Consider the following 15,234-nt stretch of genomic DNA (forward strand, 5'->3'; position numbering starts at 1 on the left):
ATCTACATTCCTCAGTAAATGTAATTGTGTTTTGACCAAGTATTAATGACGTCGCGTTCCTTTGAATACAATTCACAATACGGTTTTATTCGACACATTACACATAAAGTGCAAGTGAAATGAATTTGCCAGCAGCGGTACAATGATAAAAAACGCACAAACACACAAAAAATTTAACACAAACATCCACCACAGCATTCATCACTGTGGTGGAAGGCACAAAATTTGGCCAGTCCTCCTCCATTTTCCCCCATGGTCGGGACCTCAACCCTCCGCAGCCGTTGCTGTGGGCGTCCAGATGGTAAAAGGACAAGGTAAAAGTCCAGGTAAGTCCAGACCGCAGCTTCAGGCATTTAAGATGCTTAATGGGGGGATATGGACCACATGGAGACAAAAAGGAGATTAGTCTAACTTGGCACCATGTTCAGCATAGACATTGTACCAAAGGACGTGTTCTTGTTCCATGTTCTATTAAAGGTGGCCTTAAGAAATGAATGCAAAATTAGTCAAGTGCAAAATGTAAGTAGATTAAATTTGACCCGTGGAATGAGACCAAGCATATTGTTTTTCTCACTGTACACTGATTTAACATGACTGGAGACGGAGAGCATATGAATGTGGTTCTGAAATCAGTTTAGAGACTTTACTTTAGAGATACAGCGAGGAAGCAGACCCTTCGGCCCACCTATGTGCCGAACAGCGATCACCCTGTACACTAGCACTATCCTGCACTCCAGGAACAATTTTACAATTTTTACTGAAGCCAATTAACCTACAAACCGACATGTCTTTGGAGTGTGGGAGGAAAACCCAAGCGGTCACAGGGAGAAGGTACAAACTCCATACAGATGGCACCTGTGGTCGGGTTTGAACCGGGGTCTCTGGCGCTGTAAGGCAGTAACTCTATCGCTGCATCACTGTGTTGCTCCTATTAAAGTTATCCATAAGAAATGAATGGCAAATGTCAAGTGCAAAATGTAAATAAATTTAATATGATCCGTGGAAGGAGAACAAACATATTACTTTTCTAACTGAACACTGATCTGACACTTGACTGAGGACCGAGAGAAGATTTTAATGTATTTCTTAGATCAATTGCAACCTTTGCAATTGATTTCCTTTTTTTCATCACTGAGACGTGCTACAAAATTCCACTGCGTAGGAAAGAACTGCAGATGCTGGTTTCTAGGAAGGGTTCTGACCCGAAATGTCACCTACTCCTTTATTCCAGAGATGCTGCCTGACCCGTTGAGTTACTCCAGCATTTTGTGTCTATCTTCAGAAATTCCATTGCCTTGCGGGGCTGTTTTAGATTTGCAGTATGCCATGCATGCCAAATCGTGTGCGAGATGTGAATGAGATCAAGGGGTGCTATCTGCAGCCTCTCTCCCACCCATGTAGAAATGATAGGTTGATTTCTAGAGATGGTGGAGGCAATTTGGTTTTCCATTCTGATGGAATGTTACCACGAGCACTGCTTATAACTTAAACTGCAAAGTTTGGTCTCCTGGTGGGTTATCCTCTGAACAGGAGCCCAGTGGTCTCAAATGCATTCCGCCAGAACCTCAGATAATAGTTACATCTTCAACATGTTTTCAGGCATGCCCTTGTTTCAACATTATGTCCCAGATGGCTCTGATTACTTTCATGAACATGTGCCATCAAGAAAAAAACTGCTCAATCTTCAACAATTCAGCATGGGGTTCTCTGCTTGTTTTGGGGTCTCATCTTTGAGGATTGCTCTGAGGACTCGGGCTTCATTTTTTCAAGTAGGTGTGCGTGCGTAAGATTTCTACTAGTAAGCTCTTTGAAGTAATATTATCGGAAATGGTTGAGGGCAAACTTCACCATTTGCATTCACTTATACCGTTCAGATGAAGTGCAGTTGTGAAACAGATAAGCAAGCAGTATTGTAGATCTTTCTTCTGGAATGTTAAGGGCGTATAAAATTATAATTCTGATTTATCCTGTTAAAATAGTGAAACTAATAATGTTGTCACTTGTAAACTTATTAAGGCTGAGAATGACAGATTCTTGATTAGTAAGGGTGTTGGTGGTTATGGGGAGAAGGCAGGAGAATGGGGTTGAGAGGGAAAGATAGATCAGCAATGATTGAATGGTGGAAAGACTTGATGGGCTGAATTGCCTAATTCTTCTTTGATGACTTCTGAACATATGAATACAGCAGCCATCAAAGAAGTAACAGATTCGAGGCAACTCCTGCACAGTCCATCTCTGCTGTCTACTAATTCTCCAGCCTAACTTGGTTAGCTTTCTAAAGCCTTTAAAACATGATTTCCTTGAAACGTTTGATAAGTAGTGGAAAATAAGTTAAGCGTGGGTATTTCCTAATGAGTATTAGTTTTCAATGAGTAAACAGATTGGACGGATATGTGAATTTACTGAGATATCCGGATGAAATTAAAGGTATCCTGTGGGAAATAATCATCGGTTGACAAGCCCAATAATGTTGAGAAATAAGAAGTGAAGCTTCCCTGTAAGATTATAGTTGGATGCTTTAAGTAGGAAAATAAATAAGAGTATTGGCACATGAATGTATCTCAATCGGCGAAGATTAATGTAATGGCCTGTTAACACTCTGTCCATTTTAGTTAAGAGATGCAGCGTGGAACTAGGCCCACTGAGTCCACGTCGCCCATCAATCACCCGTTCACACTAGTTCTGTTAGCACACTTTCGCATCCACTACCTTTACAACTAGGGGCAAATCAACTATCTACCTCAATGGAGACCCTCGAGCTATCCTTAATCGGACTCTACTGGACTTTATCTTGCACTAAACGTTATTCTCATCATCATGTACAGTTACTGTGCACTGTGGGCGCCTTGCCTGTAATTATTTGTAGTCTTTCTGCTGACTGGTTTGCACACAACAAAAGCTTTTCACTGTACCTCAGTACACGTGACAATAAACTGAACTAAACAAATTGACTTTTGCTCTCAAAGCTGGAATTGAGAATTCTAACTTTCACAATGTCTCTCCAGTAGTCATCAACACCGTCCACCAGCAACCCACCAAATCTGTGCAGTCGTCTCACACGCAACTGTTTCAATTTTGTGCACTAACTTATTATTTGAATACAAGGAACTGGAGATACTAGTTTACAAAACGAGATACATTGCTGGAGTAACTCAGCAGGTCAGGCAGCATCTCTGCAGAACGTGGATAGGTAATGTTTCACATCGGTTTAACGCTGTAGGTTTAAATTTGGTAACTGACTTCCAAGAGCTCACCAATATTCTGAATGTACCAAGAATGCCATAATATTTGGCTAATATTTCCACAAATAACTGCTTCCTTCAACTGCTGCATTTCACAGACTGCAGAAGCCGACACAAAAGCAAATGTGTGAACACATTCTATTTTTGAAAATTGAGAGTTACAAATGAAAATCCTTGATCTGTTCTGTGTAAACTATAAAAGATTGAAAATGAAAGTTAAGCAATCACACCCCCAATCCCCCCCGCCCCCGTTTATTTACATATTTCCTTCCCCTTTCTCTTTGTGCCCCATCTGGAGTTGCGCCCATTTCTCCATTCTCCCCCTCCACCTCCTGTTCCTTCCTGTGGCTTCATAATTTGTATTACTGCAATCCATGTCTCAGTCTTTTCATTTCTGCCTTTTGTCCAACCATCTGACTAACAACCCCCAGTATCTACATGTCACTCGCCAAAACTCTGTCCTGCCTCCTCCTCTCTTCCAGCTCTTTTTCCCCCCCCCCCCCCCCCCCCCCCCCCACCCACTACCGCAATCAGTCTGAAGAAGGGTCCCGGCCTGAAACGTCGTCGATCCATATTCCTCCGAGATGCTGCCTGTCTCACTGAGTTACTCCAGCCCCCTTTTTCAAGTCAATGATTATCTTGTTTTTTTAAGTAATGTAGGTGCAGCGGTATTGCATATTTTGTTACATCTTGTCTGCACGTAATTGCAAAGAAAACTTTGTGAGATTATTGAAGGCTTGAATCCTTTCAATGAAGTGTTGGTTCATAGATTGGCTGGCAAGTTGACTAAGCTAATATTTGTAAGAATCTGAAGGCATGTTGAATGTGTCTGAGGTGTTGTGTACTTAGAGTGAAGTATCGCTTGTCAGGATGAGATCTACCTTTTGTTAAATGTTCAATCAATGAAGAAAGTTGATGAAGCGATTTTACATTGACAAAATGGGTGTATCAAAGGCACACCTTTAGTCCAATTAAAGAAAACCTTTGTTCTTTTAAGCTGTTTGGTTTAGAGATACAGGCCCTTCGATCCACTGAGTCCGCGCCGACCAGCGATCCCTGTACATTAACACTATCCTACATACACTAGGGACAATTTACAATTATACCAAGCCAATAACCTACAAACCTGTGTGTATTTGGAGTGTGGGAGAAAACCGGAGAACCCGGAGAAAACCCACGCGGTTTAGTTTTGAGATACAGCGTGGAAACAGGCTCTTTGGCCCACTGAATTTGTGCCGATCAGCATGTCCTGCACTTTAACACTATTCTACACACACTAGGGCCAATTTGCATTTATACCAATCCAATTAGCCTGCAAACATGCACGCATTTTGAGTGAGGAAACCAAATACCTCAGACAAAACTCACGCAGTTCATGGGGACAACATACAAGCTCTGTACAAACAGCACCCGTAGTCAGGATAGAACCAGTCTCTGGCGCTGTAAGACAGCAACTCGACTGCTGTACCACTGTACTGCCCAAGTCAGATTTTTAACTAATATTTGTAGAATTTGAAGGAATGTTGAATGTGTCCATGCCTTTTGTAAGAATCTTCATAAACATTTCAAACTTTACATGATTTGCTAATAATCTTGTGCAACTACATTTTAGATGTTGTGCATGATGGATGCTGATGTCATTCTGATCTGAGGAACCTTTGACCAAATGGATGACAGCAAAATTAATTTGTACTGTTTTAGTTTAGCCTAACTAAAGAAAGCGCTGTTTAAAGGCAAATTAATGCATCAATCTGTCTTTTACTCTGTGAGAAAGACTTTAATTTGTAGAACAAAATTTCCCCCCCAAGAAATTTGTGGTGGCGAGCTTGTGCAGTTGCTGCTTTAGTGCCAGATACCCGGGTTCGATCCTGACTACTGGTGCTATCTGTACGGAGTTTGTACGTTTTCCCTGTGATAGCGTGGGCTTTCTCCACATGCTCTGGTTTCCTCCCACACTCCAAAGACATACAGGTTTGTAGGGGAATTGGCTTCAGTATAATTGGAAATTGTCCCAAATGTGTAGGATGGTGTTAGTGTACAGGGTGATTGCTGGTCGGCGCGGACTCGGTGGGCTGACTCCGCGCCACTCTATATCCACTCCTTTCACTATTCGAAGGTTAACTTGCCTCTGTCAAATTGTCCCTAGTGTGTCGGGAGTGGATACGAAAGTGGGATAACATAGAACCAGTGTGGATGGGTGTTTGATGGCTTACTCAATGGGCCAAATGGCCTGTTTCCATGCTGTACCTTTCAATCAATCAATCGGGGGGGGGGGAATTATTTTTCCACACGCATACCTTTCATCTTCATCAAAGCCGTGTGTGCAGTTTGTTCTCCTCGCCTCCTCTTCTTGTACCGGCTGAGATCTTTAATGGCATTTGCAAACCCATGTCAAGAATGGTCCAAAGTATCAGAATAGTTTAATCAGAAGTACCTAATATTTGCTACAAAATTGACTTTGAAATTGGATCATTTTGTGCAATGCACAAAGGTCCTATTCCCAAACCTTGGTGCCGACAAGGTTGCATGTTATTTAAGGCTATGTTGCCGACCAGACAAATCTGCTCTTGGGATTTTTTTGTCGCTGAAATGTAAGTCTGCCTGGAGCTGGAGACTTTGTCAAACAAGATCTTTAACCTCCTTTCCTTGGCTGAAGGCCCCTTGTTTCTTTAATGCCTCTTGGCAATAATTTTAAAAAATCTGTTAAATCCTTTTGCTCCCAATGGAATAGACTGGGTCTCTTGAATGTATCCTCTTGAATATTGTACCCTTTTCTTGGCATGTTACTGATGAATCTGCACAGTAAAGGTCTCTGACTTTAATGCTCTTTCCGTATGTGGCGCCCAAAATGCTGTAATGGCCTCTAAACCAGCCAAGCCACTGCTATCATCTTTACCAGAGCATTTGTTTCAGTGCTTTATAGAAATGCAAAATCTGCATTGGTCTCTCTCAGTAGATTAATCTCTCTGTCTTTGCACTTTCAAGAATTAGCTATTTGCACAATACACCATTATCTCATGAAAGGATAAACAGTGCTGGAGCAACTTGGCAGGTCGGGCAGCATCCCTGGAGAGCACGGATAAGTGACATTTTGTGTCAAGACCCTTTGACCCTCTCTGGACCTCGTTATTATTTCCAACTGCTGGTACAACATCAACCGACTTGACTTCTCCATTCCACTCAGTAACTCAAACCTCAACCCCTCTGAAAGAGAAGGGTCTCGACCCGAAACATCACCTATCCATGTTCTCCAGGGATGCTGCCTGACTCGCTGAGTTATCCCAGCACTTTCATGAGTTGATGATGTGTTGTGTACACTCCTCTGTTCGTGAGCCAGTAGGTACCTACACATTGTCAGTATCATATTTAGAACTTTGAGCTTGTTTCATACAGAACCTTGAAAGTGGACATCACCAGCTTCTGTCCTTCTCTTATTGGGCTTCTGAAGGGTTCTTCCGAGATCCGTACTGTCTAATTCATTACCCCATTGCAGGCATTGGAGGTGCTGCATGACATTGATGAGAACTATATATTCTGCACTATGTATCTTCCCCTTTTGCTTTACCTTACGGTTAGTATTAACTGATTAGATAGCATGAAAACAAGGCTTTTTGTTGTACATTGATACATGTGGCACTAAGAAACTTGAAACTGAAGTGTAAGGTAGGATTAAGGTCCGGGATAGTTGATTTTTCATAAATTCATGTGTTCAAGGAGCAAAATTAGGACATTTGGCCCATCAGGTCTACTCCGTCATTCAATCATGGTTGATCTATCTTTTCCTCTCAACCCCATTCTCCTGCCTTCTCACCACAACCCCTGGCACCTTTTGGAATCTGACAATTTCCACCTTAAAAATATCCATTGTCTTGGCCTCCACAGTGGTGTTCCTCATTCATTAATGAGTTTTGATCTTCGTGGAAACACAAAAGATTAAAATGTAGCCTCTATTAATTGTGCTAGTATATTAAATTTGATCAAAAGACCATACAACATGACTTAAAGTAAAAATCTTCGGCATCTTGCAATTGACACTTTTCATGTGTATTTATGATTTGGCTTCTCAATAACTGAATTCCTCTCTCCACAGGTTGTGAAACTTCTGAACAACAAGAGGTCGCAGGCTGTTGGAATTCTGATGTCTAGTCTTCATTTGGAGATGAAAGATATCCAGCATGGTAGGCTCCTTCAGCAGTTGTTGGCAAATTACCCATAAAATGATTTGTCACGATTTTCCAGAATCGGTTTACAGCTGCTTGCAATGTGCTACAGTTTTAGCTGTTAGCAGTAACGCTACTTTGAAGGTAGCTGGATGTGTGAGTATGGAGCAAGTGTCAGCTTGTATTAAAGTGACGAACGCGCACACGCGATCAACCTCAACAGTAGTAACTTGTATTGATACTTCTGTCATTCATAATTCCCCCTGTGAACAGTAAGCATGTAACGTGGCTTGTACTGTAAATCCTAAATGAAAGAGTAGGGTTACACTGCTTAAAATGAGTTGCATGTGGGTTTGAAATTACGGTTTGTAAACATTTGGCATGAGTCTGGGGGGGAGAAGTGCTGCAGATGTACTGAAGGTGAGCCTTAATGTATTTTAGTATGATTTTCATCACTCTGGGTCCAGTAGTTGCTCTTCGATGTGCCTTGGGCAAATATTCAAGAGAAGAGGCAAGTGGTACCCAAGGTTGTTAATGCCAACATTTTCTGAAAGCTCTCAGATTGGCAGTTTCTACATCCTAATGGACACTAATCAATGTGGAAAGTCTAAGAGTGTAAAGCTTGATGGCTGTGTCAGATTTTAAAATGTTAATGTGTAGAGTTTCTGCCTCACAGCGCCAGAAACCTGAGTTCAATCCTGACTACGGGTGCTGTCTGTACGGAGTTTGTACATTCTCCCTGTGACTGCGTGGATTTTCTCCAGGTGTTCTGGTTTCCTCCCACGCTCCAAAGACGTACAGGTTTGTGGGTTAAATGGCTTCAGTGAAATTGTCAATTGTTCCTAGTGTGTAGGATAGTGTTGGTGAAAGGGGTGGTCACTGGTCAGCACAGACATGGTAGGCCGAAAGGCCTACTTCCACGCAGTATCTCTAAAGTCTAAGGAGAGCCTTCGAGGATAGTGCCAGGGCACAAGAGCCTGAGCTACAGAGAACAGTTGGGCAGGCTTGGACTTTATTCCTGAGAGCACAGGAGGATGAGGGGTGATCATATAGAGGTGTATAAGATCATGAGGGGAATAGATAGGGTGAATGCATAGTCTTTAACCCGAGGTAGGAGGATCAAGAACTCGCGGACCTTGGATTAAGGTGAGAGGGGATAGCTTTAATAGTAGCCTGAGGGGAAACGTTTTCACAGTGTGGTGGGTATAGAGAATGTAGAAACAAACATTCAGATGGTGGTTAATACACAAAAGTACACACAGTGCTGGAGTAACTTAGCAAGTGAGGCACCATCTCTAGAGAACATGGATAGCTGATGTTTTGGGTTGAGACCCTCCTCACCCGAAGAGGAATCGAATATAGGAGCAAAGAGGTCCTTCTGCATATGCTGAGAGAATGGAGCAGCTGGGCTTGTACACTCTGGAGTTTAGAAGGATGAGAGGGTTTCTCATTGTACAGAGCCCTAGTGAGACCACACCTGGAGTATTGTGTGTAGTTTTGGTCCCCTAATTTGAGGAAGGACATTCTTGCTATTGAGGGAGTGCAGCGTAGGTTTACAAAGTTAATTCCCGGGATGGTGGGACTGTCATATGCTGAGAGAATGGAGCAGCTGGGCTTGCATACTCTGGAGTTTAGAAGGATGAGAGGGAAACTCATTGAAACGTATAAGATTGTTAAGGGCTTGGACACATTGGAGGCAGGAAACATGTTCCCGATGTTGGGTGAGTCCAGAACCAGGGGCCACAGTTTAAGAATAAGGAGTAAGCCATTTAGAACGGAGACGATGAAAGTGGTGAGTTTGTGGAATTCTCTGCCTCAGAGGGCGGTGGATGCAGGTTCTCTGGATGCTTTCAAGAGAGAGCTAGATAGGGCTCTTAAAAATAGCAGTCAGGGGATATGGGGAGAAGGCAGGAACGGGGTACTGATTGGGGATGATCAGCCATGATCACATTGAATGGCGGTGCTGGCTCGAAGGGCCAAATGGCCTACTCCTGCACCTATTGTCTGTTGTCTATTGTCCTTGAGGGGGGGGGGGGGGGGGGGGGGTGGAAAGCTGGAAAGGCCCAAATATGGAATAAGCTGCCAGAGGAGGTTTGAGGCAGGTACTATAACTGTATTTAAAATACATTTGGATAGGTAGATGGATAGGAAAGGTTTGGAGAGATATGGGCCTAACAAAGGGTGGTAGGGCTGGTGTGGATGGGGCATCTTGGTTGGTGAGGCAAGATGGGCTGAAGGGCCTGTTTACATGCTCTATGACAATGACTCTAGGAGGATATCTTTGATTAAAACTGAGGCTTGTTGTAATGATTGGTTGTGCAAAAGCCAGGAGATGTAGAAATGCCATACGACCTTGTGTGTAAGATTCTCCCCACAATTTGTCATTCACGAATGAGCCTGTTTATTATTGAGAGTTTAAAGTGTCTTAAAAAGATGATACTGCCTAATCCTTCAGCCTGAAGAAGGGTCTCAACCTAAAATGTCACCTGTCCTTTTCCTCATATAATGTCATAACATGGAACGGCAGATGCTTGTTTACCAAAGAAAGACACGACATTGAGTATCAGCGGGTCAGGCAGCATCTGTGGAGAACATGGAAAGGTGATGGGGGGGTGCTTGTGAGGGGTGGGGGTGATAAGATATGGTCACACATAACGTGGTAAATGCTGCAATTAGGAGGAGGAAATAATGTCCAGCAGTCTGCCAGTTTTTTCCAACAATGTTTCTTGAGTTGGTCTTAAAATTTATGAAAATATTTTACAATAAATTTTAAGAATTTGAAATGAATCGATAGTGATGTTGTGAATCATATTTAGTCACAGTCTGAGTTCTGTGAAATAGATTTCTGGGGGTTACTAAACTACTTAAATAAAAAAAAAAAAGAATCTCGAGTGCTAGTCATATATTATGGCACCAGCCCTGGCGCCAAGAGGTACTTGGTGTTTCTTGTATTGGCAGATGTATTTCAGTTAAGTCATAGACTGAAGTCTGAAAACAATGATATGGTCGTTTTCCTCAGTCAAGTACTCGAGTCAGTTTGAGTCAATAATGAGAACCAAATGAATAAAGGAGTCGAACAGACATCTGTGGGTCTGCTCCATATGAGACGCGTTCTCTGCAAGGCTTGCATGATGTGCAATTATGTTAACAATAACTTGACGTGCAAAAACCCTGTGACTTTGCTTTCAACATACTGCCTTTTGTTGCTTTGCCGTCTGTATAATTAAGCAACCGATGTGTGTTGGAATTTTGTTTTGGGGCCCCTTCAAGTCGTAATGAATTAAGGTGTTGTGATTTTGTGTATCGTTTGAACCAGTATTATCTTTAGAGTCAATACCCCTTGAAGCAAAGTTGGAGCGATAAACCGAGCTGAGGTCAAGTACCTCCCCAGTGGCAAGGTGTGTAAAACGGAAGCACAAACAGTCGAAACTTGTTACTTCAAACTCCATCCGGTCTGTTGTTTCTCAGCTCTTGTCGAAAGGCAATTTGTATAATGCTGTAAAAGCTAAATGCGCTTAACTCTCACTGGTGTGCTTGTTCCTCATGTACAGTATATATATTGATAGACGGTGTTACTTCGATGCCGAGTGTGCCATTAATGTGAATAATGAGAAGATGCTATCAACAAAATCTATGTATGTCAACAGTTCTGTCCCAGCAGGATTTGTTCTCATTCTTTCCTCCTCGCTTCTCGATTTGTGCATTAACTGGAACTGGATCAAGGAGATTTTCAAGGCACAAATTGCATCTTGAGTGTGTCAGAACGAGTACAGCTAAGTACTTGGTTATAACAGCTAATGCTCATTATGGATGATGCTGCAGAACTTGCCAAATACTTGAGTCTGAAGAAGGATTTTGGCCCGAAACGTTGCCTATTTCCTTCGCTCCATAGATGCTGCCGCACCCGCTGAGTTTCTCCAGCATTTTTGTCCACCCTTGCCAAATACTTTCCTGTCCACTCATTTTTCTTTTAGTTGACGGAATATTAGCAAAAGTTTGGACAATCATTGTCATTGAATTGTAACAGCTCCCCTTTTGTGACATTTGTAAACCACAAAATTAAAGTAAAATGTAAGTGCATTAGTTCCAAGAAATTCCCCCTCCAAAATTAAGCAAAAAGCTAAACCTATTAATCCAGTACAAATAAAAGCTGCAATGTCTAAGTTCTAAGACTTTTTTGAAAATGGTTGCGAAATAAAATATTCGGTCCAAGTCAGGGCAAATGAGGCCAATCACTTGATAGGCAAGGATAAAATAAGAGCATGGAACAGTCATCTACAAACAGTAGATTAGCAAAATAATTCTACAGCCCTCTTAGTCCTTAAACTCCTGTAATACATTTAGTTTTAATCTGGTTAATGGTCCATTATTTTGACAGAAAATTATTGAGATGCACCCTTAGTAATTTATGTTAACGCGGTCACTACTGGCACGATGGAGTAATTACTGTATGGTAAGTTTTCAAATGCATGTCCCATTGTACATCTACACAGTAGAATCAGCTTTAGAGTCATACAGTGTGGAAACAGGCACTTTGGCTCAACTTGTCCACACGGACCAACATGCCCCATCTACACTCGTCCCGTCTGCCTGCTTTTGGCCCATACCCCTCTAAACCTGTCCGATCCAAGTACCTGTCTAATTGCTTCTCAAACATTACAATAGCCCCTGCCTCTACTACCTTCTCCAGCAGTTTGTTCCGCAAACCCACCACCCTTGGTGTGGAACAGTTACCCCTCAGATTCCTATGAAATATTTTGTCCTGTACATTAAACCCATGCCCTCTGGTTCTCGATTGCCCATACTCTGGGCAAGGGACTCTGAGCGTCTACCTGATCTATTCTTCTCATTTCATACACATCTACAAGATCACTCTTCATCCTCCTGCGCTGCAGACAATAAGAGTTCCAGCCAGCTCAACCTCTCCCAAAAGCTCAGACCCTCGAGTCCTGGCAACATTCTTGTAAATCTTCTCTGATAGGACCAGTGTAGAGGGATATGAGCCAAATGCAGGCATGTGGGACTAGTGTAGATGGGACATGTTGGTTGGGGTGGGCATGTTGGGCCAAAGGGCCTGTTTCCACGCTGTATGACTATGACTCTAAATGCACTATCACCTCAAATCACATTTCGGGTCAGACTCTTCTTTAGACTGATGTCAGGGAAGTGGGCGGGAGAGAGATAGAATGTAGTCGGAGACAGTAGGACTGCTGTGAGAATTGGGAAGGAGGAGGTGGAGAGAAGGGGAAAGCAAGGGCTATTTGGAGAAGTCAATGTTCATACTGCTGGGGTGTAAGCTACCCAAGTGAAATATGAGGTGCTGTTCCTCCAATTTGTGCTGGGCCTCACCCTGACAATGGAGGAGACCCAGGACAAAAAGGTCAGATTGGGAATGGGAACGGGAGTTAAAGTGCTGAGCAACCGGGAGATCAGGTAGGTTAAGGCGGCCTGAGCGTCGGTGTTCAGCAAAACAATCGCCGAGCCTGCGCTTGGTCTTCCCGATGTACATAAGTTGACACATGGAATAGCGGATACAGTAGATGAGGTTGCAGGAAGTGCAAGTGAACCTCTGCCTCATCCGAAAAGACTGTCGTGGTCCTTGGATGGAGTTGAGAGGGGAGGTAAAGGGACAGGTGTTGCATCTCCTGCGGTTGCAGGGGAAAGTACCTGGGGAGGGGGTGGTTTGAATTGAATTGCGTTTATTTGTCATTCAAAAAAAGATAATTTGAACAAAATGTTGTTACCATACAGTCATAACAATAAAAAAACAAACAAAACACACAATTACATAAATTTAACATAAACAACCATCACAGTGACTCTCCTCCAGGCAGCTCCTCACTGTGATGGAAGGTACAAAAAGTCTTATCTCTTCCTTCCATCTTCTCCCGCGGTCATGCAATCAAACTGCTGCTTCGAGGCGATTGAGGCTCCAGATATTGAAGCCCCCGCTGGGCGATGAAAGATCCCTTGGCTGTGCCGGGCGATGAAAGGTCCTGCGAACGGGCCGATTCAAGCCTTGAGATTCGGGGTGGAAGAAGCTCCTGTGGCTGGAGCTCCCGAAAAGTCGGTCACCAACCAGGGACCTGTGAGCCCCCGATGTAACACAACACAAAGCCCGCGACCGAAGCCTCTGACGACATTCTATCTCTGTCCCGCCCATTCCCCTGACATCAGTCTGAAGAAGGGTCTCAACCCGAAATGTCACCATTCCTTCTCTCCAAAGATGCTGCCTGTCCCGCTGAGATACAGATTAGATTTTACAGATACTCCAGCATCTACTTATAATGAAAACATTGCCTGATCTGCTTTGCGTTGAATCCTTTAAGTGCACCTGAGAGAGTAGTTAAGATCTTTGCTCCTTATCTGAAGTGGCATCATTAGCAGTGTAGTACTATCGCAGCCTGGTTCTAGATCGATTAATGGATTACACACACAACCCTTGAATATACACTTGAACTCAATGCCTTTTGACTTGCAGACAATAATCCAATCATAAAGCTATAACTGTAGGCTGACAAAACAAAGTTGTGCGTTTAACCCAATACCTGCTATCTTTTGAATTGTTCTTGGTACCACAAAGGGTCGGATGCATCGTAACTATAATACTTTCTTATCTTTGAACAGTATTCTCTGAACCTCTTCTATTAGTTTGCTTCTTTATAGTGAATATAATGAATTCCAGATAAGCAGACTTTTGCATTTAGAGAGCCAAATGAAGATTTCATCAGTGATATCCTCGGCTTTGAAATGCAGGACATTAACGGCCAATTATTTTATTGAAGTGTGCAAACCCTTAAAGTTAATCTCCAAGAGATATCAATGCAATGGAGCATGTTTTCTAGTGAATTGCTAGAATGCTGCTTTGTTACTGTATTTCACCCATCCTGTCCGTTTTTCCATGAGGCATGTAACGTTCAACAGTATATTCATTGTAATGTCCCGTTTCTGGATCTCATTTTAAAATTTGGTAAGTTCAAATGTGATTAATGGATCAACAATACTAGTAAGTTACTGTGCATTAACTGCGGGAGGAACAGATCAGCCTGCAAACAGCCATTCCTAATCCTTCTCATACTCAGACTGTCATGGAGAAATCCTTACTTACACAGGGGAATTCTAGTTTTATATAATAATGAGAAACACATTTGCATCAAACTTCCAAGTTAAGCACGCAGACCTATTTTAATTGTGTATATATTGGAAAGGCTTTGTAAGGCGGCATGAAGGTCTAGAAGTGAATTATTTTAACCCTCTCCAAGTCCATTTATTCAAAGCCAAATTCCTGAATTATTTAAAGCATTTATTTGTCCAATTGTATATGCAATCTAAAACACCAAATCATCAGATTTGTTTCTTTTTTCTTTGTTGTGCATCTGCCACAAATAGCATTTTGATCTTTATTTCTCTGGAGTGAAGTACGCTGCATTTTAGTGAGTAGTAAGGATGGCTTTCGCTTGTGGATACAAGGCACTGCGGATGCTGGTTTACACAAAAGGACATACAGTGCTGGAGTGTGTGGAAAGTAACTGCAGGTGCTGGTTTATACCAAAGAGACACAGATTAGACAGACAAAATATAGATAAATACATACATAAATAAACACTCCTCCCCCACTACTCCCCCATCCCGCTTCCTCCACTAAAAGTAATTTAACTAGTTCCACAGTTCGCCACAATATAACTCACTGTTTTGGCCTATCAAGGAACTACCTGCATGAGGTCATATGTTGCTGGCCCCGATTTTTCCTAGTCTTGTCTTCTAGTTCCACTCCATCCCCACGACAATCTGTCTAAAGAATGGTCCTGTCCTGAAACGTTGCCTATCCATTT

At 42.5% G+C, this 15,234-nt stretch overlaps 1 protein-coding gene across 1 annotated transcript in view; it reads left to right on the forward strand.

Annotated features, from left to right (window-relative positions):
• Window positions 1-15,234, forward strand: part of fmn2b (formin 2b) — a 359,438-nt gene that overhangs the window by 116,256 nt on the left and 227,948 nt on the right. The window contains 1 exon segment of the mRNA XM_055639562.1: window positions 7,333-7,420. Coding sequence (XP_055495537.1) covers window positions 7,333-7,420 — 88 coding nt within the window.

The sequence above is a fragment of the Leucoraja erinacea genome, chromosome 8 (genome assembly GCF_028641065.1).
Source record: "Leucoraja erinacea ecotype New England chromosome 8, Leri_hhj_1, whole genome shotgun sequence".
Taxonomy (NCBI): domain Eukaryota; kingdom Metazoa; phylum Chordata; class Chondrichthyes; order Rajiformes; family Rajidae; genus Leucoraja; species Leucoraja erinaceus.